The following is a 24,743-nucleotide window of genomic DNA, read 5'->3' as shown; positions in this document are numbered from 1 at the left end:
TCTAGCGTAGCTGTAGACAAACACACATCTGCACGGTTTCACATTTTACATCACACTCGTTTAATGACATGTACGCTCATTCTCACAACCCATTAATCCGTAAAGCAGCACACTGTCATAAACCATAACAACATACAGTACGACTTACAGCACGTCGTTCCATACATAACAATTACCATATTATAATGGCCAGTCTGGTACAGTTTGCATAGGTAAATAAATATTACACTTTGACACCAAAAAGTTAATATTTGTTAATTATTTACAACATTTTCATGTCACAATGATATCCCAAATGGATCACTTTAAAGTCAGCAAAAAGTATTTGAATATGCCACACTTGACCAAATAGATCAACATGCTTGCATATCATTGTAATTCAATACGTATAATTTTAAATCCACAATATCGTGCAAGTTCGATAATAAATTACGTGTAGTGCACTTAAACTACACCTCCCATAATGATATGTTTTCAGGAAGTGAATGAGTCCGAATTGGAAGTTCGAAACGTTCAACCCATACGTGCTACAACAACAAACATATTTAGGACGTTGATTTAACGTTTGTTTTGGTAGCTATTATATTGTACGAAAGAAAGATAACATGACAGGAAAGACAGCGAAAGACCTTTTACAGATGGACCTATATGGCCTACTGGGTATTAAAGACACAGCGACAGCGAAAGAGGTGAGTGATGGCTAGTTAGCAATAAGGAGCTAGCTTGCTAACTAGCTACTTTAGACAACTAACGTTAACTAGCTAGCTTACAAACTTTGACGCCTTGTGTAATTTAGCAGTAGGTTAGTTAGCTAGTTGCTTTGAAGTTGGTACATAATAACATAGATAAAGACCTATCTCTGCTCTTCCAAAAGGTGCTAGCACAGACGGAAGTGGGTTGTTATACTTAAGCGAGCTAGCTCTGATCCAGTCACCCGACGACAACAACGAGTTGCCTCTGTTGTGTTAGTAGAGGGACGAGCACTTAGCCCTGGACCAGAGCTACCAGCTAGGTTGGTTATGAACAAAGCAAGCTAACGTTAGTTACCTAATATTTTTTTAGGTCAGAATTTGTACATCATGGATAATGTCATTAGCAATATTTTTACCAAGCCTGTAGGTCTTGTGTGTTCTAAGTAAAGTATCTTCAAATTGCCACTAAGTGGCGGCATAGTACTGTTCAAAATTCAATGTGTCTCGTGGTCCTATGACAGTTTTATTAAGATAACACAGAGCCAGCCATTTCTGTAGATGTGGGTTGTATCTGAAGGAAGCATGCAGATGAAGTGCAACACCTCCTGGGACAGATGTCTTCTGAAATTATAAATCAGACTCATAAGCCAATGCATCACGTTGCCAAAACGTGGCTTCCTTGTCTAGTACTATAAGAAGGTCCTGTTTGATTCTCCCAAGGGATACCAACAAGTACCGGCTGAGCCAGCATTTGGATAAGTTCAAGAAACAAATTCTCTTCCTCAATATCTCTTATTGTTTGCCAATCAGAAAGTGTACTGCAGTCTGCATGTTAAACAAGTATCATGTTTGATTGCTTGCTCAAACAAAAGGCTGCTCCACCTAATTGAAACATAGTCTGAATGACATTATGTGCAGACATGGGTATTTGGTTTGCTCTGGTAAGATTCCCCTTCCCTTGTCCTATTTTCCCTGCCCATGCACCATGGGTGACAGGCCTGCTACATGTGTGTCCCCAAATCCAGTCATTTTCACGACCACCTCCGTGCTAAATTTTCAGCTCCTAAAATCTGCAGGCCAGAAGGAAATTAACATTGCTGCCAAATTGTGGGAAGAATTCAATTTCTTAATTGGATTTCAAAGTCTCATCCACCCCAGAGGAGCATTTGAGGGAAGTTAGTGGTTGTGGCTTGGCCAGAAAGAGTCCCTGAAATGGGGAGCTGAGTTTTGTGAGGTTTGCTGATGGTCAGGAAAGATAGTGAGCAGTAGTGCATACACCTGTGTGTGTGTGTGTGTGGTGTGGGGGGGGACTGGTAGAATTTGTGAAACCAGGTGGTGCAATCTACAATGTCAGATGTCAGTTGTTTTCTCCCACTGTTACACCAGGAGGACTGCTGTTTTATCATTGAGAGAGGAAATACTCTTTCAAGATCATGTTAATGTGGACTTAGCAACAGCTTGTAAACCATTCCCTGATGAATCTCGGCTTCCTGTTACTCCTCCTGGTTTGAATTACCTCTGTCGTTATCTCTGGTTTTGAAATTCCTCTCATTTTGGATTCCAGATATTTTAGTTAGGGAGATGGTGGCTTGGAACCTGTGGTTCATGCACATCACTGAGTGAATCATTATCTGGAGTTATTTTTGCCACGGAGTTCTCCTGTAGCTGACAGTTAAACAGACCAGTTATCACTTTTCAGCCACATGCTCCTGCATATCAGCAGGGATAAAGAAGTGGCTGTTTTACAGAGGAAGGGAATAGACCGAACACAGTTTAGGCACCAAAAAATTCAATAAGATTCAGCAATGTGGCTGCCTGGTGCTATTTCTTTTGGCTAATAAAGCAGAATATAGCCTACCTATAGTGTGACTGTTTAAGACAGATAGATTGTGTCTCCATATATCTGAGTTATGTGCAGACATTATTCACCAGCAGATGTCTTTATGGACTTTATCATGACAGCGCAGCGTTTACACGTGGAGCTCCTTCATCTCCTTCTCATTGCTCTTCGTTTCTGGCTCCCTGGCTGTAGTAATGTTAGGCCTCAGTGCCTAAAACAGCTCATGGTACTGTAGCTTAGCTAGCTGTGGGACTGAATAGAGTGACCCCCTGCCAGGCTGGCTGCGTTTCACTGTGCATCCTACTGTTGCACTCTGTTGCCTGCCTGCATCCATTCAGAATACACTTTCCTCGGTTAGGTGAGTAACTCAGCTGGCCCTTGGCAGGCCCCAATCATGATAATTGTATCACTGTCCCAAACAAATGTTCCTGTCAGGCGAGTTATGCTCAGCTCAGGGCACATTTTGGAAGCTGAACCGCAATTACATCTTAGTAGACACACACACACACACACACACACGTTCTGCTTTATACCTCCGACCTCTGTACATATTTTATAATTTCCTTTTCTTTCTCCCCCTGCACCATTCCCTTCTTCTTTCACTCCCTCTCTCCTTTTCTCTCTCTATTTCTTCCTTGCATGTGTTTTCTCCAGCGAATAATTTTCTAATAATGCCAGATCAGTGTAATTTAGGAGTACGGCCCAGTTACAGAGCAGGTAGTTAATCAGCCACCCATGTGGGTCCTGCTGTGGCTGTGTTGGGGCCAGTTGTCAGCTGTAATAAGTACTACAGACGGGTAATGAGTACAAGATGTGGGCATGCAGTAAAGACTGTGGCAGGCAGCGGGTGGCAGAGAGGCTGATTTCACCAGGCACCAACCATTAGGCTACTGTTTGCCTGCTGGTATTGTAAGTAAGTAGCCCACTGCTAAGGAGGGAGGGATGGGCTTGATTATCAAATCAAATTCAATTTTATGTCACATGCCCGAATACGACAGGTGTAGATGTTACTGTGAAGTGCTTGCTTACGAGCCCTTCCTAACGATGCAGTCGAAAAATAGTCACACAAAAATGGCGTTATATACAGGGAATACCAGTACCAGATCAATGTACAGAGGTACAAGGTATTTGAGGTAGATATGTGCATGAAGGCAGGGTAAAGTAACTAGGCAGCAGTATATGAGTTTAAAAGTGTGTGTCTGTGTATGCGTGTGTATGCAGTGTTTGTGAATGTGTTTGGGTTCTGTGTGAGAGTGTCAGTGTAGTGAGTGTTTATATAGTCATGTATAGTCTTGTGAGTGTGCATGGAGTCAGTGCAAGATAGGGTCAGTGCAGATTGTCCGGGTAACCATTTAATTAAACAAATTTCCACGTAAAATGACCCATGGGCACCAACATGAAGTTCATAGGAGCCTGTTAAATTGGGTGTCAAATGAAAGATAAGAGAACCATTATCCATCCTAAAAATAAGGAATAGACAAAGGATTTGATTTCTGGTCAAACAGATGGAAAAGGGGTCTTAGAAAACAATTAGCAGAAAAAGTATTTTATCAAATCAAATTTTATTTGTCACATACATGGTTAGCAGATGTTAATGCGAGTGTAGCGAAATGCTTGTGCTTCTAGTTCCGACAATGCAGTAATAACCAACAAGTAATCTAACTAACAATTCCAAAACTACTGTCTAATACACAGTGTAAGGGGATAAAGAATATGTACATAAGGATATATGAATGAGTGATGGTACAGAGCAGCATAGGCAAGATACAGTAGATGGTATCGAGTACAGTATATACATATGAGATGAGTATGTAAACAAAGTGGCATAGTTAAAGTGGCTAGTGATGCATGTATTACGTAAGGATGCAGTAGATGATATAGAGTACAGTATACACGTATACATATGAGATGAATAATGTAGGGTATGTAAACATTATATTAGGTACCATTGTTTAAAGTGGCTAGTGATATATTTTACATAATTTCCCATCAATTCCCATTATTAAAGTGACTGGAGTTGAGTCAGTGTGTTGGCAGCAGCCACTCAATGTTAGTGGTGGCTGTTTAACAGTCTGATGGCCTTGAGATAGAAGCTGATGGCCTTGAGATAGAAGCTGTTTTTCAGTCTTTCGGTCCCAGCTTTGATGCACCTGTACTGACCACGCCTTCTGGATGATAGCGGGGTGAACAGGCAGTGGCTTGGGTGGTTGTTGTCCTTGATGATCTTTATGGCCTTCCTGTCTGCTAAATGGCATATAGTAGTAGTATCTGTAACATCGGGTGGTGTAGGTGTCCTGGAGGGCAGGTAGTTTGCCCCCGGTGATGCGTTGTGCAGACCTCACTACCTTCTGGAGAGCCTTACGGTTGTGGGCGGAGCAGTTGCCGTACCAGGCGGTGATACAGCCCGCCAGGATGCTCTCGATTGTGCATCTGTAGAAGTTTGTGAGTGCTTTTCTTGACAAGCTGAATTTCTTCAGCCTCCTGAGGTTGTAAAGTGGCTGTTCCACTGGATGTCATAAGGTGAATGCACCAATTTGTAAGTCGCTCTGGATAAGAGCGTCTGCTAAATGACTTAAATGTAAATGTAAAGAGGCGCTGCTGCGCCTTCTTCACGATGCTGTCTGTGTGAGTGGACCAATTCAGTTTGTCTGTGATGTGTATGCCGAGGAACTTAAAACTTACTACCCTCTCCACTACTGTTCCATCGATGTGGATAGGGGTGTGTTCCCTCTGCTGTTTCCTGAAGTCCACAATCATCTCCTTAGTTTTGTTGACATTGAGTGTGAGGTTATTTTCCTGACACCACACTCCGAGGGCCCTCACCTCCTCCCTGTAGGCCGTCTCGTCGTTGTTGGTAATCAAGCCTACCACTGTTGTGTCGTCCGCAAACTTGATGATTGAGTTGGAGGCGTGCGTGGCCACGCAGTCGTGGGTGAACAGGGAGTACAGGAGAGGGCTCAGAATGCACCCTTGTGGAGCCCCAGTGTTGAGGATCAGCGGGGTGGAGATGTTGTTGCCTACCCTCACCACCTGGGGGCGGCCCGTCAGGAAGTCCAGTACCCAGTTGCACAGGGCGGGGTCGAGACCCAGGGTCTCGAGCTTGATGACGAGCTTGGAGGGTACTATGGTGTTGAATGCCGAGCTGTAGTCGATGAACAGCATTCTCACATAGGTATTCCTCTTGTCCAGATGGGTTAGGGCAGTGTGCAGTGTGGTTGAGATTGCATCGTCTGTGGACCTATTTGGGCGGTAAGCAAATTTGAGTGGGTCTAGGGTGGAGGTGATATGGTCCTTGACTAGTCTCTCAAAGCACTTCATGATGACGGAAGTGGGTGGCATCTATAAGTCTAAATATTGCTATTACATTGCACAACCTTCAATGTTATGTCATAATTATGTAAAATTCTGGCAAATTAGTTCGCAACGAGCCAGGTAGCTCAAACTGTTGCATATGCCCTGACCCTGCGTGCAATGAACGCAAGAGAAGTGACACAATTTCACCTGGTTAATATTGCCTGCTAACCTGGATTTCTTTTAGCTAAATATGCAGGTTTAAAAATATCTACTTCTGTGTATTGATTTTAAGAAAGGCATTGATGTTTATGGTTAGGTACACATTGGAGCAATGGCAGTTCTTTTTCGCAAATACGCACCGCATCGATTATATGCAACGCAGGACACGCTAGATAAACTAGTAATATCATCAACCATGTGTAGTTAACTTGTGATTATGATCGATTTGATTGTTTTTTCTAAGAAGTTTAATGCTAGCTAGCAACTTACCTTGGCTTATTGCATTTGCGTAACAGACAGGCTCCTCGTGGAGTGCAATGTAATCAGGTGGTTAGAGCATTGGACTAGTTAACTCTGTATTTTTGGACACCGATTTTTATTTTATTTTTTTAAATATATTTTTTAATGTATTTTTAAAAAACATTTTTTTTACACCTTTATTTAATCTTTATTTAACTAGGCAAGTCAGTTAAGAACACATTCTTATTTTCAATGACGGCCTAGGAATGGTGGGTTAACTGCCTCGTTCAGGGGCAGAACGACAGATTTTTACCTTGTCAGCTCGGGGATTCAATCAATGTCATCAGGTGGTTAGAGCATTGGACTAGTTAACTGTAAGGTTGCAAGTTTAGTTTAGATGGTACAATGATTTTCTACACTATACTTGAAATTAGGAGAACTATTAACATTTTAGTGCATCTTTAACTTCTTGTTTTTGTTTGGGGGCAGAGTTCATTAAAATAATAGCAAAAAACAGAGGGAGATTTTACTGAAATTCTGTTATCAAAATTTGCATCTGTGCAGTTCTTCCACTAAATGTGTTTTTGTAAAATGAAATCAATGTTTTTAGTTTGGCCTACATTTTAAGTGAAAAATCCGTCATGGTGCAATTACCCTTAACAAGTTAGCAGTCTTATGGCTATTTAGCAGTCATGGCTTGGGGGTAGAAGCCGTCTCTGAGCTGGATGGTAGCAGTGAACGGTCTATGGCTTAGGTGGTTGGAGTCTTTGGCAATTTTCTCAGGCCTTGCTTTGATACCATCTTATATAGAGGTCCTGGATGGCAGGGGGCTTGGCCCCAGTGATGTACTGGGCTGTCCTCACCGTGCCCTGTTAGTCTTATGGTTAATTGCTCCTTTAAGAAGTCTCATTGTCATAATTTATTTAAGATATCCAGCACTGGAAAAACAGTAATGAGTAGTAGACCTGTAGTTGCCACTGTTATTGATTCTCCTCACTCAAGAGGACCTGTCCCGACCTGAGATTTCTACTTCCCCTTATCACTGAATTAGCTCACTCTAAAGTTGCCACATTGGCATGTACAGATGACACTGGGTCTACCTCAATTGGGGCTTGCGTGTTACATCAGTGATGGGACCAATGATGTATTTAACTAAATTCAGGGCTACGGGAGCAGTATTCACTTGCCAGCAGTAGATGAGGGAGATGGGGCAGAGTGGGGGGGGGGGGCTGGCACTGGACTGGCTTGTCTTATGGAGCCCCAGTGTCGAGCACAGCACTATGAAACCCACAGTCAGTAATCCCCAAGGGGGTGTCCTTCTGCTGTTGGAGTGCTTGCACGCATTTACCAAATAGGCTGTTATTAACACAGAGGGGATCTCTCCCCCACCCCATCCTCCAGCCCCTGAGCCCAGTTCTTCTCAAGGCGATGACAATAAGGGCCTCTGTGGAGCTTGTTAAAGGGAGGTGAGGTAACCACTCTGAGGGATTTGATTTACTGATGGTGTTACAATTACTAGCCTGGATGTTTTTCAGCACAGCGTGCTTGATGACAGGTTGCTCTTGTTCAAGAGCTCGGTAGGTGTCCGGGCAGCTGGAGAAACCTATTTTGACCTTACAAAATGACAGAGACATGTAAACTTATCAGATTGGTCTGATGATGGCCAAAGCCACTATGTGAGTTGAGGTCACGACCTGACCTCTCAACCGGCTGATGTGTTTCTCTTGGGCAGTGGCAGTGCTGCGTAACTCAGGAGCTTCTCATGACATGAGAGGGGTTGCTGGTCAAGAAGTGGTCCACCTGATCGGGGGAGGGAACTATGAGAAGAGACTGAGTAGGATTAGGTGGTCCAGGAGAGGTGAGACAAGAAATGCAGCAGAGCAGAAAGTGACTGGATAGTAGAGAGGAGAGGTGGTAGGAAGCTGAGGGGGAAGCGTTGCTGCTTGAAATTGTTCTACTGACCTGAATGTTACTCTATGTAGGAAGCTCTCTGAGTGAAGAGAGTGTAATAATGTGTAGCCTCACAGAGCGATCCCACCCTGTCTATCCCTCTCTGTACAGCACACCAGGTCCAGACCAGACTACTTTAGACCAGGATAGGCTCATCCCCAGATAGTTAAAATGTCTTCTCTGACTGCTGATGCATTACCACATCAGTTCACTAACAGCCAGTCAGTCAGTCGGTCTGCGCTGTCTGTTTTGGCACATTCCTCAGATCCAATAGTGCAAAAAAAATGCAAACGTTGCCCGGAGTTGATGGTGTCCAATGCAAAACAGAGCAGAAAGGGGCCCTTGATCTATCCAGTTGTAATGGACCGGTTCTGATTGATTGGCAGCACGGAAGAGATGAGGTTGTGATGAAAGGGGGGCTGGGAATTGCCAGGGACCTCATGATACGACCGTATGATATATATATATTTTTTGGATTTAACTTTTATTTAACTAGGCAAGTCTGCTATGAACAAATTCTTATTTACAATGACGGCCTCGGAACAGTGGGTTAACTGCCTTGTTCAGGGTCAGAATGAGAGATTTCTACCTTGTCAGCTCGGGGATTCGATCTGGCCCAACGCTCTAACCACTAGGCTACCTGCCGCCTGATACTTAGCTGCTGATACAATATATATTGAGATTCTCATGATTTATTGCGATTCGATACTGCAATTATATTGCGATTTGATGTTCCAAACATAATGCTCACCATATGTCTGCTGCAGAGAGACGAGAGAGCATGAGAAAATTAGTTTTGATCAGTCAAGGAAATAAGTGCTGAAAACATGTTGGCTCACGTGAAGAAGATGTAGAACAAGCTATAAGATGAAAAATACCAGAGTTTTGGCACAGATACTGCTGACTAGCACTAACTAATGCTACCTAGCAACAACAAAAAATATTTGCAGTCAAAGTATCAATATAATTTGCTATGTGTAACTATTGATTTTTCCCGCATGACTAGAAAGGGGGAGGTGAGAGCATGCAGAATGCTGGCAGGGCTGATTAGGACGTGAGGTCTTCATTGGGCTTGGAGGAGTGGTATGAAAAGCTGCTTTCTCTCTCAATGGGTCCTGCTTCCTCTCTGGAGGAGTAGACATCGCCTAATGAAAAACACGTTGTCATTAACTCGCCCAGAAGGACCCAAGAAATGCGGTTAACATTCCAGAGAACAACTGAGTATAAAAAAAAAAAGAAACAGACTAAAACCTGATTTTAAAGATTACAATGCTCCAAAGTATTTTTCCCCCCTAAGTTTGTCACTCATATTTTAAAATGTTTTGGCTTGAGACACAAGATATTAATGGCTGCCATCCCAATTTAGTGACTGACAATGGTACACTGTTTGTGTGTTATTGTAATTTCTTTCCTCTGCTGTCAATCCATATTTATCTTTCTTGAAAAAGTTTTGTCAGCATTAAGGTGACAGCAGTCAAGATGTGGCCCCAGTGAAACAGAGCCTAAACTCCCTATCAACTACTAAACCCATTTCCACCCCCTGTACCATCATATCAAACTTCTACTCATATTTTCGTTATGTTTCCAGGAGACCATAATTTTTTATACACATTTCACATTTCGGGCCAGTGATGGCATGAAAAACAATAATCGTGTTGGAAATATATTTCAGAGATTCTAGATTGGCAAGATGCATACAGCGGTTTGGAATATTCTGGAAAAACAACCCTGAAGGCATTCTTTCGAAACAACAACATAGTACAGTCTCTACCACAAAGTCCAACCAAGGTGCACAAAATGAAGAACTAACTGCATGCATCTCCAAAACTATGAATCCACTCTGGGGGCAGTTAATAACAACAACACAACACAGTGATGGAGGATCTGGCCCTTCTAGGTTATTGGTTTCAATAGACAACTGAACATAGTGAACTGGGACATAATGTGAATAACAATGTGCTGACCTAAGTCCATGCATACTAAAAGAGTAAACACTCTGACTCTGATTTCATTCTCCCCTTTTTTTCTGTAGATCAAGAAAGCCTACCGACAGAAGGCCTTGACATGCCATCCAGACAAGAACCCAGACAACCCAAAAGCAGGTGAATGAAAATGACATGGCACGATGTCCATTTCTCCTCACCTCGTATACCTGAACTCCATCGACACTAGCTACGTCTATCATTGTGACCTGACACACGCTGAGAGAATATAGTGTGCGTGTGTTTGGTGTCTTGTATGACTGGGAGGTTAACATGGGTATTCATGTGCAGTGTGGCCCTGTCAACAGGCAACAAGCTTGCATCTCCTCTCCTAACCCACAACATTACATGCTGACATCTCCTCCACGAAACCCTCTAGAGTCTGACCTTGCTGCCAGATGGACCTCCATGGCTAACCAGAGCAATGGCTTCCCACAAGCCCTCCAGCCATGCGGGCCGGTCCCAGCCAGACAGCATGACTAGCATTTCTCCAGTCAGCTCCTTTGGCACTATGCGGCTTGTCGCCAACAAACGTCAACAACCAGTTTCGGAAGTTTCAGTATAATTCTGTGTCAGGGGAAAAAAAATCACTGTGGCAAAGGCCCGTCGTAAGGCATGTTTAAAAGTGAGGTTTGTGCGGTTGCTTGATTCCTCTTACTATCCCTGATTAAGTCAAAAATGTGAAACAAGGGGGTAATGGGGGGGCTGAGTGGAATAAAACAATGAAATTTACCAGAAATGAAAAGGAGAGGTTGAAGAATGTTCTCTTTCACATCACATGCACTAATTTACCCACTCGCACGAGAGGTTAAGAGCCCTGAGACTGTAGCCCCAAGGGATGGGGGGGTCAAGTTCCACCCCCCCCATATTGCACCCCCTGTGCTGTAATAGTCTGAGCTGCTCCGGCCAATGTGGCACTCCAGCAGGCTTTCGTTCAGCCAGCTCTGCTCCATGTGCGTAGGTAACTTGACCCGTCCACTTCCACCACAGTCTCTAGCCTTCTGTTTGTGTGCTGCTTTTCTCACAGGGAGTAACAGTAGAGGTCCGTTAGATAGAAGAAAAAAACTCCCATAAGTGAGTGATTTAAGCGTGCAGTAGTGGGGCTGTTATGAGCTGGGGGTTTGCGGTGCTGGGGGGGTGGATAGAGGCGAGCGCCAGGGATTTGTGTGGTACTTGTGATTGCCCCTGTGGCCCCGTAGGGCTCGCAAATGGGAGATGGATTGAGAGGTCTGGGTGGATTTATGTGGGAAAAGTGCGAGTGGATCATTGGGGAACCAGGTTTCGTGAGACTCCAGGCACATTTTAACGCAGGAAATGTCTCCGTTTATGTCAGCCCCGGGTCCTGCGTTGGCAAGGAGACATCACAGAGCACACGCCTGCTCGTTTTTTGAACCTTGCCTCATTTTCGGTCCTCTCCTCCACACGCAACGCTCTCTCTCTCCTCCTCTCTCACCTCCCCTCGCGTGTTAGCAGCTCACTAAGGTATCATTACCGTGCGTTGTTAACCTTTGTCCCATTTGGTTGCTGTTTTTTAAAGCTAACATTCTACACATGCACTATGGTCCCCTTAACCACATCTTAAGTCCCCACTGAGCAGGACTATGAAAGAGTGTATGTTTCGATGTACTGTACAGTATTTATTATATCTAGAACATGAGTGTCCTTGGTGTTTCCTCCCCAGCTGATCTCTTCCACCAGCTGTCCCAGGCCCTAGAGGTGCTGACTGATGCTGCTGCCAGGGTAAGACTCTCTGTCTGTCTGATACTCACCCATCATCCATACCCCCCTCCAGGCCCTTTTTCTCTCTTCTCTCCAACTGTTCATCACATCAGACTGTCCTCCTCTCTTCTGTGTCAGGCTGCTTACGATAAGATCTGCGCTGCCAAGAAACATGCGGAGGAGAGGAATAACAAGCTAGATGCTAAGAGGAGGAAGATCAAGCTAGGTGAGCCCTCAAACCTGTGCCATCTCAACAAGCACTTCTCTCAGTGTCACAAAACTGGCTATTTAGGATGATGTGTGATTTTCACAGACTTGGAGGCCAGAGAACGCCAGGCTGAGGCCCATAGTGCAGAACAGTTCCAAAACACCAGAACTCTAGAGGAGGAGGTAAGAGAGATACAACTCCACAGCATCCTAGTTTCCTACTCTGACCGTAGAACAGATCATACAGGCACGTTTCACTTGAATGCCAATCCCTCATCTACACACAGTCAGGTGGCTAAAACAATCGGCATCCTGGAGGGTGGATGAATCAGAATATACAACACATGCTCAGCTCACCTGCTCAACCTCCTGAATGCTGCATCGCACACAGTCAGCCCCAGAGTACAGCTGTTCCAATCACTGGCTTAGTGAAGGTAACACACACAGCCATCTCTATTCTCAGCCCCCACACCCTCTCAAACAGTTGAGCCTACCACTGTTATTATAACGCACACTTTCACGTGTTTTCCTTGATTGACCTTGAAATTCACTAAAGACATGGACAAACAACAAAGCTGCAGCCATATCTCACGAAACCTGTTTACTATTATTTATTATTATTTTTTCCCCTCTCCCCAATTTCGATCTTGTCTCACCGCTGCAACTCGGCCTCGGGAGGCGAAGGTCGAGTCACGCGTTCTCTGAAACATGACCCGCCAAACCGAGCTTCTTAACACCCCCTTGCTTAACCCGGAAGCCAGCTATACCAATATGTTGGAGGGAAACATTGTTCACCTGATGACCGAGGTTAGCCTGCAGGTCCCGGCCCACCACAAGGAGTCGCTAGAGTGCGATGAGCCAAGTAAAGCCCCACCGGCCAAACCCTCCTCTAGCCCGGACGATGCTCGGCCAATTGTGCGCTGCCCTATGGGACACCCAATCACGGCCGGTTGTGATACTGCCCGGGATCAAACCCGGGTCTGTAGTGACGCCTCTAGCACTGCTATGCAAGGCCTTAGACCGCTGCACCACTCAGGAGGCCATAGAAGCGTTTTCATTCCTTGCCATATCATTATTATTTCCATTAGGCAACATTGCATGACTTGATACACTTTGCTCATAAAGTCAATGGTAAATAAAAGGTTTGGGATGCTTTTCATGTGAGTCATGATGACTTGCACTCAGCCTGTTAAATGCATGTAGTTATGGGCTGTGTGTGTTGTGACTGACTGACTGACTGACTGACTGGGAGTGATCACCAGTAGGTGGTAGTATTCTATTGAGCTGGTGGTACTGCACCGTAGCTGGTCTTTCTAAAAAATAATAATAACTTATCCAAGTTTATCACTGGTACTCTTAAGACGTTTTGTGAATATCGGCCCAGAAACCATCCTTGGGAGAATGATGTTCCTTGTTAACCCTGGGGTTATTGTTCTGTCAGATTGCCCGTCTGAGGGAGGAGGGCTCCAGGCAGCTGCAGGAGGAACAGAGGCTGATCAAGGAACAGATCCAGAGGGAGAGAGAGACACCGCTCCACCACACAAGCACATCAGACTACACATCTACAGGTACTGCACTCACAGACAGATTATTACACTAAGTTAAACAGCTTGGAACATTCCTGAAAAGGATGTCATGGCTTTAGAAGCTTCTGATAGGCTAATTGACATAATTTGAGTCAAATGGAGGTGTACCTGTGGATGTATTTCAAGGCCTACCTTCAAACTCAGTGCCTCTTTGCTTGACATCAAGTCAAAAGAAATCAGCCAATACCTCAGAATTGTTTTTTAGACCTCCACAAGTCTGGTTCATCCTTGGGAGCAATTTCCAAAAGCCGAAGGTACCACGTTCATCTGTACAAACAATAGTATGCAAGTATAAACACCATTGGACCACGCAGCCGCCATACCGCTCAGGAAAGAGACTCATTCTGTCTCCTAGAGATGAACGTACTTTGGTGCGAGAAGTGCAAATCAATCCCAGAACAACAGCAGAGGACCTTGTGAAGATGCTGGAGGAAGCCAGTACAAAAGTATATACAGTGCCGTGCGAAAGTATTCGGCCCCCTTGAACTTTGTGACCTTTTGCCACATTTCAGGCTTCAAACATAAAGATATAAAACTGTATTTTTTTGTGAAGAATCAACAACAAGTGGGACACAATCATGAAGTGGAACGACATTTATTGGATATTTCAAACTTTTTTAACAAATCAAAAACTGAAAAATGGGGCGTGCAAAATGATTCAGCCCCCTTAAGTTAATACTTTGTAGCGCCACCTTTTGCTGCGATTACAGCTGTAAGTCGCTTGGGGTATGTCTCTATCAGTTTTGCACATCGAGAGACTGAAATGTTTTCCCATTTCTCCTTGCAAAACAGCTCGAGCTCAGTGAGGTTGGATGGAGAGCATTTGTGAACAGCAGTTTTCAGTTCTTTCCACAGATTCTCGATTGGATTCAGGTCTGGACTTTGACTTGGCCATTCTAACACCTGGATATGTTTATTTTTGAACCATTCCATTGTAGATTTTGCTTTATGTTTTGGATCATTGTCTTGTTGGAAGACATCTCCATCCCAGTCTCAGGTCTTTTGCAGACTCCATCAGGTTTTCTTCCAGAGTGGTCCTGTATTTGGCTCCATCCATCTTCCCATCAATTTTAACCATCTTCCCTGTCCCTGCTGAACAAAAGCAGGCCCAAACCATGATGCTGCCACCACCATGTTTGACAGTGGGGATGGTGTGTTCAGGGTGATGAGCTGTGTTGCTTTTACACCAAACATAACGTTTTGCATTGTTGCCAAAAAGTTCAATTTTGGTTTCATCTGACCAGAGCACCTTCTTCCACATGTTTGGTGTGTCTCTCAGGTGGCTTGTGGCAAACTTTAAACAACACTTTTTATGGATATCTTTAAGAAATGGCTTTCTTCTTGCCACTCTTCCATAAAGGCCAGATTTGTGCAATATACGACTGATTGTTGTCCTATGGACAGAGTCTCCCACCTCAGCTGCAGATCTCTGCAGTTCATCCAGAGTGATCATGGGCCTCTTGGCTGCATCTCTGATCAGTCTTCTCCTTGTATGAGCTGAAAGTTTAGAGGGACGGCCAGGTCTTGGTAGATTTGCAGTGGTCTGATACTCCTTCCATTTCAATACTCCTTCCATTTCAATATTATCGCTTGCACAGTGCTCCTTGGGATGTTTAAAGCTTGGGAAATCTTTTTATATCCAAATCCGGCTTTAAACTTCTTCACAACAGTATCTCAGACCTGCCTGGTGTGTTCCTTGTTCTTCATGATGCTCTCTGCGCTTTTAACGGACCTCTGAGACTATCACAGTGCAGGTGCATTTATACGGAGACTTGATTACACACAGGTGGATTGTATTTATCATCATTAGTCATTTAGGTCAACATTGGATCATTCAGAGATCCTCACTGAACTTCTGGAGAGAGTTTGCTGCACTGAGAGTAAAGGGGCTGAATAATTTTGCACAGCCAATTTTTCAGTTTTTGATTTGTTAAAAAAGTTTGAAATATCCAATAAATGTCGTTCCACTTCATGATTGTGTCCCACTTGTCGTTGATTCTTCACAAAAAAATACAGTTTTATATCTTTGTTTGAAGCCTGAAATGTGGCAAAAGGTCACAAAGTTCAAGGGGGCTGAATACTTTCGCAAGGCACTGTATATCCACAGTAAAACAAGTCCTATATCGACATAACCTGAAAGGCTGCTCAGCAAGGAAGAAGCCACTGCTCCAAAACCACCATAAAAAAACCAAACTACGGTTTGAGACTGCACATGGGGACAAAGATGGCAACATCTCAAGACATCAGTCAGGAAGTTAAAGCTTGGTCGCAAATGGGTCTTCCAAATGGACAATGACCCCAAGCATACTTCCAAAGTTATGGCAAAATGGCTTAAGGACAACAAAGTCAAGGTATTGGAGTGGCCATCACAAAGCCCTGACCTCAATCCTATAGACAATTTGTGGGCAGAACTGAAAAAGTGTGTGCGCAAGAAGGCCTACAAACCTGACTCAGTTACACCAGCTCTGTCAGGAGGAATGGGCCAAAATTCACAAACTTATTGTGGGAAGCTTGTGGAGGGCTACCCAAAACGTTTGACCCAAGTTAAACAATTTAAAGGCAATGCTACCAAGTACTAATTGACTGCATGTAAACTTCTGACCCACTGGGAATGTGATGAAAGAAATAAAAGCTGAAATAAATCTCGCTACTATTATTCTGACATTTCACATTCTTAAAATAAACGGGTGATCCTAACTGACTGGAGACAGGGAAGTTTTACTAGGATTAAATGTCAGGAATTGTGAAACTGAGTTTAAATGTATTTGCTAAGGTGTATGTAAACTTCCAACTTCAACTATATATATATATATATATATATCTCACAAGTTGGATTATCTTGATGGGCACTTCTTACATACCATATGGTCTAGCTGTTCCCACAACAGCTCAATAGGGTTGAGATCTGGTGTCTGTGCTGGCCACTCCATTATAGACAGAATACCAACTGACGGCTTCTTCCCTAAATAGTTCTTGCATAGTTTGGAGCTGTGCTTTGGGTCATTGTCCTCTTGTATGAGGAAATTGGCTCCAATTAAGCGCCGTCCACATGGTATGGCGTTGCAAAATGGAGTGACAGCGTTCCTTCTTCAAGGTCCCTTTTACCCTATACAAATCTCCCACTTTACCACCAAAGCACCCCCAGACCATCACATTGCCTCCACCTTGACCGATGATGTCAAGCACTCCTCAAGCATATTTTTAGGTTTTTCTGCGTCTCACGAATGTTCTTCCTTGTGATCCGAACACCTCAAACTTAGATTTGTCTGTCCATAACACATATATATTTATATATATATATTCACGGTCCACCCCCCTGCAAGCACTTGTGTTTTTTCAGGTTAATCAACAGTCTCCTGCCGGGCAGCAGCCCACATAACAGTCTGAGCTGCTCAGGCCAATGTGGTACTCCAGTGCCCATATAGAACTTTATTCTTGAAATGTTGGTGATGTAACAATACGAGCGCGCCTCTGACAGTTCATTCTACCTTCTCTAATTCTATGCTTTTGTTTTGACTCTGGTGCTGTCTGTCAGACCCACTGCCAATCCTGTCTACTGAACCAGGGCAGTGAGCAGCCAGTCGGACATATATTATACAGTACACACCCCGCCTGGACAGAACAACAATGGCTTGTCTTTGACTTAGAATTTGTTACAGTATGTTGCTTAGGAACACAAAACTGTTTGGAATATTAGTATGAAATACCTATTTTTGTCCTTTGGCAAAGAAATGACCTAACTACATAATACAGACCTAACAGAAACATATACAGCTTCATCATCTGGTCGACTAGTATTCTAACTCTTATTATCATATTTGCATTTGGGGGGAAAATATGCTGGTTCTGGGCTGTAGCCATGATAAACCGTTGTCTAAATGTCTAATAAAGGGATGTGATGGAAGTCAAGGTTGTGGGAGATGAGGTCTTGGCCTGGCCCCCCTTTGCGGCTATTCACTAAGTCATGCAGGGTCAGCACGTCTTCACCGAGACCCTCTCTGCTCGCATGCTATTGGGCCTCTGCGGTGAGGCCTTCCTGGAACAATGCCCTGTTATGGCTCCAGAGGCGCCCAGCGGGTCAGCCGGCTTGGGACCAGTACAGTACGGTGGGGGGGATGAACAACCAAAGGCTGATCATGTATGACCTGCGGTGATGCGAGGCAAGCGGTCCTGTCCGTCTCCCAACGACAGGACAACAATTTCTTGACTACTGTGACGGATCCCTCCCCGACCAACCGCACTTCTCATTTCTCTTTTTGACATTTTTTTTGTCTGCCTGAATAAATAATAGTTTCTTTGTCTTTCTCTGTCTTTCCCTCGCTCTCTTGCAGACTCAGCTGTTGGAAGGCATTCCAAGAGCAACGTGACCCCCAAATTAAAAGTAAGTTATAATATTGCTTTTAGTCGGGATTGGAAGAGGGGTCAGTGTTTTTAGGGTTGAGATTCTTGGAGAAGGAACATGGGAAGAGAGGGAGAAGAGTCTCCGTACTGGTGTCCTCCTGAGGAATCTTTGACGGGAGTTAAACCATGGCCAGAACCTCCAAAGTATTTCATTAGTAAGGGGTTTATGATGGAAACCAAGACATTTGGGATATAGTAGAGAGCACATACACTCCTCCCCAAGTGTGTATGTGCCCTGTTCCTGTCTGTTCCTCTCCTCCAGTGTACTGTAGTCCATCGTCAGGAGAGCTGTAACTACGTAAATAGAGGGTTATTATATTTCCTTTGGAAACCACTCAATCCACATCTATTAAAGGACACGGGGGATGTTAGCTAATGTCTTTATATATTTCATCTTGTTAAAATGTCTGATACCCATCAAGAGCGGTGTATCCCCTAAAGAATCCGCTTGTGTTAGGAAAACAAACATCAGGGTTGAGGGCTGAGTCTTGCTACGGTATTAAACATATCATATTTACGTACTGTACGTGTGAATATTGTTCCATACATTGCTCTAAGGGGTAGTTGTATCAGTCAGTCAGATTTTGCAGTATTGATAGATGTAAATTAATGACATCTGTATCATTTTTATATTACAACGTTCAAGACGTATTGTTCCTGGCCCTATAGCATTGTTCTTTCCTTCAGTATTCTAATACAACAGGCTCAATTTTTGGTATCTTATCAGTCTTTTCATCTTTCAATCTGACAGAAATTGAATAATTTTGTTGATGTTATTTTGGTGTAGAATATATTCCAAAACTACTGGGGGACATTGACCCTTACATTTCTAATACTCCTCATTGATTTCAACAGTGCTATTTGGAAGTTCATCATAAACCATTGTTGTCCTCCCCACTGTGGCAGATTCTTTGACAAGACTGTTATTTTTCGTGTGAGGGTATTTGTTTTTGTTCTAAAATATTTAGGTATTTGTGGCTTCCAAGCGTGCGTATCAAATGTACCAGAGCAGTTGGGAACTGCCAGGAAACTCCAATCTCTTTAGAGTTGTTTAGACTACCAGCAACATATACAGCAGCAATGTGCTGGAACACTCTGAAATTTGGGTATCATCCAAGATCGGCTCTGACTTGTTAGAAGATTAATGGGATGCAAGGTTATCGTTGGGTAGGGGAGAACTGCCTTGAAAGGAGAAAGCACATTTTCAAAATAATTGTTTGAAAAAGAATGGTGTGTAGAATGGTGAATTCCCAGAAAGGCTCCCTCTGACAGTGAACAGAGTGTTGGTCTGGACCTACTCTGGCCGCTTGCCTTTGATAATTCTGCTCCAGATAGTTAGCGAGATAAAGTCTTGACCCTGCAGGGTTATGAATGGAATTAGCCTGTTACATAACATCTTACTCAGAGAGCTAAGCACTGGGAAGAAGAAGCATTTGCAACTGAAATTATGTACAATTCAGATAATTTACTGTACGTAAACCTGAGTCAACTTTTAGCTGTCAGCCAACATGTCAGCCAACAGACACATGCATTGATCTGATTTTCTGTAATATACCATTGCAATGCTTAAAAGCCAGATCAATGCCAGTGGGCTGGACAGACCATAATATTGTGACCATAACCATGAACACCAAGGTTCCAAAGAAACCCCCGAGGATTGTGGTCAAAATACATTTTAAAACATTTAATCATGAGCTATTTCTAAATGATTTGGCTGCTGTACCCTGGGAGCTGATTTATCTAGAGGATGATTTAAATCACGCTACAGGAATGTTTTATTGATTTGCTCACTGAGGTAATGGACCATCATGCCCCTATAAGATAGAGTACAGTTGGTGCTTGTCCATCTCCATGGATTGATGAACTGGTGAGGCTTTTTCTCAAAGAAATATGGCAAAAGTCTTAGCAGCCAAGTCAAAATTAGAAATTGATGAACAGAATTATAGAACATTACGTAATTATGCAGTTAAATTGAATCAAAAGAGATAAAAAAGTTATTTTACAACAATGCGTTTATTGATTGTAAAAATGATTCTAAAAAGGTATGGAACACAGTTAAGGGCTTACTTGGTACATCTATCTCATCATGCCCATCTAGTGTGGAGGTTGATGGGAGAATAATGACAAAATCAGTTGATATTGCCAATGATTTTGCAGATTTTTTTTACAAAGAATAATTAAATGACTGAGCAACAATGTAAACATACATTCTTCCAAACAAGCTATTGTCCAATGGATTGATGATCATATTATGAGCAACAAGATCTGCTCTTTTAGTCTACAAACAGTGTCAGTGGAGGAGGTGTTAAACCTATTGAAGTCATTACCTGATGGTAAATCTACAGGTTATGGTCTTATGGACAATTTTTTTGCTTCGCTGTGCTGCTCCCCTGATTGCAGTTCCACTGAGATACATTGGTCACTGGAAAAGGGGATGTTTGCAAATGTATGGAAGCATGCGAAACAGTGTACTATTCCGAAAGACAGCAAAGAACCCATTACTCCTGCCAATAGTCGACCAATTATTATACCCCCTACACTCAGTAAGATATTGGAGGATATTGTGAGTAGACAACTGTGGGAATACATGGAAAAGAATGATCTGATTACAGCCAATCAGCATGCTTATCGCAAAAACAATTCCACTACCACTGCATTGGTTGACATGACTGACCAGTGGCTCAATGCTATGGATAATGGCAAGTTTGTGGGTGTACTATTTTTTTTATTTTAGTGCATCATTTGATTTAGTGGATCATGAAATAAGTTTGACAAAATTAACGCATTATGGTTTTAAGGAGGTAGCATTGAATTGGGTACAGTCATATCTAACTGACAGGAAACAGTCCACCTATATCAATGGTTCATTTTCTTCCCCTCGTGTTAAACTGTGGAATACCGCAGGGCAGCTGCCTTGGGCCACTTCTTTATTTAATATATACCAACGATCTTCCCTATGCCTTAGCTGAAACTCAAGCTACTATATTTGCAGATGATACTACAATTTATGCAGCAAGACAATCGGTTCAACAGGTACAGCATGCTTTACAAGGAGATTTGGAGAATATCAGGGAGTGGGATTGCCAAAACAAACTTGTTTTAAACACCAAGAAAACAAAAGTTTTGTTGGTCTGTTCAACTAGGAAAAGGCCAAAACAGCATGGGATACAATTAAGTATGGAGGAGTAATCAAATCAAATCAAATGTATTTATATAGCCCTTCTTACATCAGCTGATATCTCAAAGTGCTGTACAGAAACCCAGCCTAAAACCCCAAACAGCAAGCAATGCAGGTGTAGAAGCACGGTGGCTAGGAAAAACTCCTTAGAAAGGCCAAAACCTAGGAAGAAACCTAGAGAGGAACCAGGCTATGTGGGGTGGCCAGTCCTCTTCTGGCTGTGCCGGGTGGAGATTATAATAGAACATGGCCAAGATGTTCAAATGTTCATAAATGACCAGTATGGTCCAATAATAATAAGGCAGAACAGTTGAAACTGGAGCAGCAGCACGGCCAGGTGGACTGGGGACAGCAAGGAGTCATCATGTCAGGTAGTCCTGAGGCATGGTCCTAGGGCTCAGGTCCTCCGAGAGAGCGAAAGAAAGAGAGAATTAGAGAGAGCACACTTAAATTCAGACAGGACACCGAATAGGACAGGAGTACAAATTGAAGAAGTGGCAGAAACCAAACTATTGGGAGTGCAGCTAGACAACTGCTTATCATAGTCGTCTCAAATAACTAATCTATGTAAAAAATATAAAAAAATAAAACAGCATGCATAATCAGAAGGATAGCTAAATATTTACCAGGAAAACTTCTTCAGCAAATAACACAAGCATTAATTGAGTCAGGTGAACTACTGTTCTGTGGTCTTGGGAAATGCATCATCAAGTGAAGTTAGGAGGCTGCAGAATGCACAGAACAAAGCAGCAAGGATTGTTTTAAGGCGGAGATATGGTTCTTCTGTTGCAGTCATGCGCAGTGTTCTTGGTTGGTCATCAATCGACAAGATAATTGAAAAAAACATGTTTATTTTATTTCATAATATACATAATTTAAAACGGTCAAGTTCTATTCACAGCGGTATTCAGTTGGTAAGAGACAGACATTCCGTAAATACTAGGAATAGATTGTCCACCCATCTGCGTTATCCAGACAGAAAAGAGAAATAGGCAAAAGATTTGATTTGGAGGAATAAAGAAATTGAATAAATTAACTGAGCAAACTAGAAACCTTTCAATATATAAATTTAAACATTTATTTTTAAATGATTTAAATATACTACATATAACTGTTGTGGGGCTATAGTAGATGAAGAATCTATATTTTTTTAGATTGAGTATTTATTGGGTCATTATGTTACTATATTATGTATGTTTGTAATAGTGTGTTATATGTGCAAATGTGTTTGCATTATAAATTGTATTTTAATGTTTAAAGACTCTTGGAAGATTAGTCCAAATGGGGACTAAAAGACATCCAAATAAAATCAAACATTATAGAGATCATGGCTTCATTACATTGTATTTGCTAATTATGTCCAGAGCTAACAAGGGGTTCTCAGAATAAATCTCACATATTTCTGAGTGAATGAGTGACCCTCACGTTAGATACATGCCACACGTGTATATACTTCTCTGGATCCATCTGTTTTGCATTAGGTGCTCATTAAAAGGCCTGGTGATGTGTGTTGCGTTGTGGCTAGCAGCAGGTGAGTCAATGTGCTGTCTCCGGTCCAGGGCCCAGTCAGCCCTGTGTTAATTTCAGCCCTCTCGAATGCACGTAAAGCTGAATGGAAATTGACTGCAGGTCTCCCAGGTGGTGGTGGGTATGCTCCTAGACCTGAATAATATCCCCCTGGAGCACCACTCTGCTCCTTGGCCTGGTGCAGAGGCTATTTCCTGCTTAAATCTACGCATGTCATTAGAACGTGACAGTGCCAGTGTGTTCTTGCCACACTCTTCTCTCAGCTAGGCTGGAACGCCATTATCCCATTACTCCAATATCCGCTGGTTAGACAGTTTTTGATAGTGAAGAAATTAAACTTCAGTGATGATGTGTTCACATGGGTTCAACAAGTTTTATGACATTCATAAATTCTATCCGGTGATCAATAACCCAAGACTGGCAGGGTTGAAACACTTTAGTTCAGGCCCTATGTTCCTCCAGGACCCAAGAGGATTAAGTAAGTTACTTCTATAACCAAAGATGGGTTATTTGTCTCTCTGTTTTTCTCTTCTAACTCTTTTTATTTTTCTCTTCAGTTAAAGTGGAAGTGTGGTAAAGAGGATGACACCAACGGGGGCTACTCTCAAGACTTCATTTTTAGCCTTCTATCAAAGGTGGGTGCCCTGAACGTGAATCACCAGATACCACCGCATGGCTGAGATTCCAAAGGCCACCGGCTTTAAGTTGGCACACAGTTATTACGAAGAGCAACAGTTTCTCACACCTGCATCGTTTGGAAGGAGCTATGACTCATACCGTATGTCTCATGTCAATGTTCCTATTTGAATGTGTAATGTAGCAGAAGAGACACTGGTTATATAATCATACTTGTAGAATATTTATCTGAAGGCTTGTCCCCTGCTGTATCACAGACCTGTATCTCACCCCAACTCTCCTGTAATGAGACCTGCCTGGTGCCCAGCTCACGTTTGAGCTCTGCATGACATCAGTGTTATAGATGGTTTATTTTCCACTTTATACAAGCCCCATTTAAGTTTAGTAGCAGTGAAAGTGCTGGGGGCAATGCAGTGCCCTCTTAAAGTGGTGCACGCCATTGTTAGTGCCCCTGTTACCGGACAGGTTTAGCAGTGCCAGGGGAGTCGCTAGGAAATGTGCTTTTCTCATGCAACCGTGTACCACCTCGAACTGCACCCAGCTAAGGAGCATTTTGGTGGGGCTTAGGTTGGGCAAGAATGAGGATAGGGAAAGTGTCACTGACGTCAAAAGATCGAAAAAAGGTTGAACTTTCAATTTCTCCTCCGCACGCAATCAGTCAGGCGTGGGAGGCTGGGTCAAAGGATTGTGGGAAAACAAATGATGCTTTTTTCTTAAATAAAGGGAGTGAAATTTAAAAAATAACTTGATGCTATTTGAAATGGCGAGCTGCTCTTATGAGTGGCAGGTAATGCTTGAGTAGGAGTAGCCGCCCATGTGTGGGAATGGGGTCTGTGTGTGTGTTTTGGACTCGCACAACCGTACGTCTGCTCTGGAGGGAAACACATTTCGAGTTATGAAATAGGGGTCTACAGAGACTGTTTGTCACTTGGCATGCTGTGGAGTGTCCTCAGTGTCCATTAGCATTCCAGGCCTGTCCTTTTCCCAGAGATTCCTGGGAATGGGATTCTTAGAGGCTTCCTTGCTGGGACTCTGCTCTTTAGGAGTGGGCTTAGTGAGAGAAGCCCTGTATTTCAGGTGACATACTGTATCAGCCATCGGGCCTTCTCTCTGCTGCATGCCTTTACCCAGAGGATCCCAGCCTCCATCAGCCAAGAGCCTCTCTGTAATTATCAGTGCAGCTGAGAAGGATCAGCTTTTACTGCAGTCAGAGACCCAGTCCAAGTCCTGTCTCCAGCTCCTCGTGTGTGTGTGTGTGTGTGTGTGTGTGTG

At 43.1% G+C, this 24,743-nt stretch overlaps 1 protein-coding gene across 1 annotated transcript in view; it reads left to right on the top strand.

Moving 5' to 3' along the window:
- Window positions 1-454: 454 nt before the first annotated feature.
- LOC118368356 (dnaJ homolog subfamily C member 17-like) overlaps window positions 455-24,743 on the top strand; it is a 50,943-nt gene continuing 26,654 nt past the window's right edge. Inside the window, exons 1-8 of the mRNA XM_035752394.2 lie at window positions 455-689; window positions 10,268-10,337; window positions 11,899-11,957; window positions 12,075-12,162; window positions 12,250-12,326; window positions 13,585-13,711; window positions 18,061-18,110; window positions 23,393-23,470. Of these exons, the coding sequence (XP_035608287.1) occupies window positions 606-689; window positions 10,268-10,337; window positions 11,899-11,957; window positions 12,075-12,162; window positions 12,250-12,326; window positions 13,585-13,711; window positions 18,061-18,110; window positions 23,393-23,470 (633 nt within the window). The 5' untranslated portion in view covers window positions 455-605. The remainder of the gene's footprint in view (window positions 690-10,267; window positions 10,338-11,898; window positions 11,958-12,074; window positions 12,163-12,249; window positions 12,327-13,584; window positions 13,712-18,060; window positions 18,111-23,392; window positions 23,471-24,743) is intronic.

Source organism: Oncorhynchus keta, chromosome 35, assembly GCF_023373465.1.
Source record: "Oncorhynchus keta strain PuntledgeMale-10-30-2019 chromosome 35, Oket_V2, whole genome shotgun sequence".
Classification (NCBI taxonomy): domain Eukaryota; kingdom Metazoa; phylum Chordata; class Actinopteri; order Salmoniformes; family Salmonidae; genus Oncorhynchus; species Oncorhynchus keta.
The sequence above is the reverse complement of the archived record's forward strand: the minus strand, read 5'-3'. Positions and strand labels throughout refer to the sequence as shown.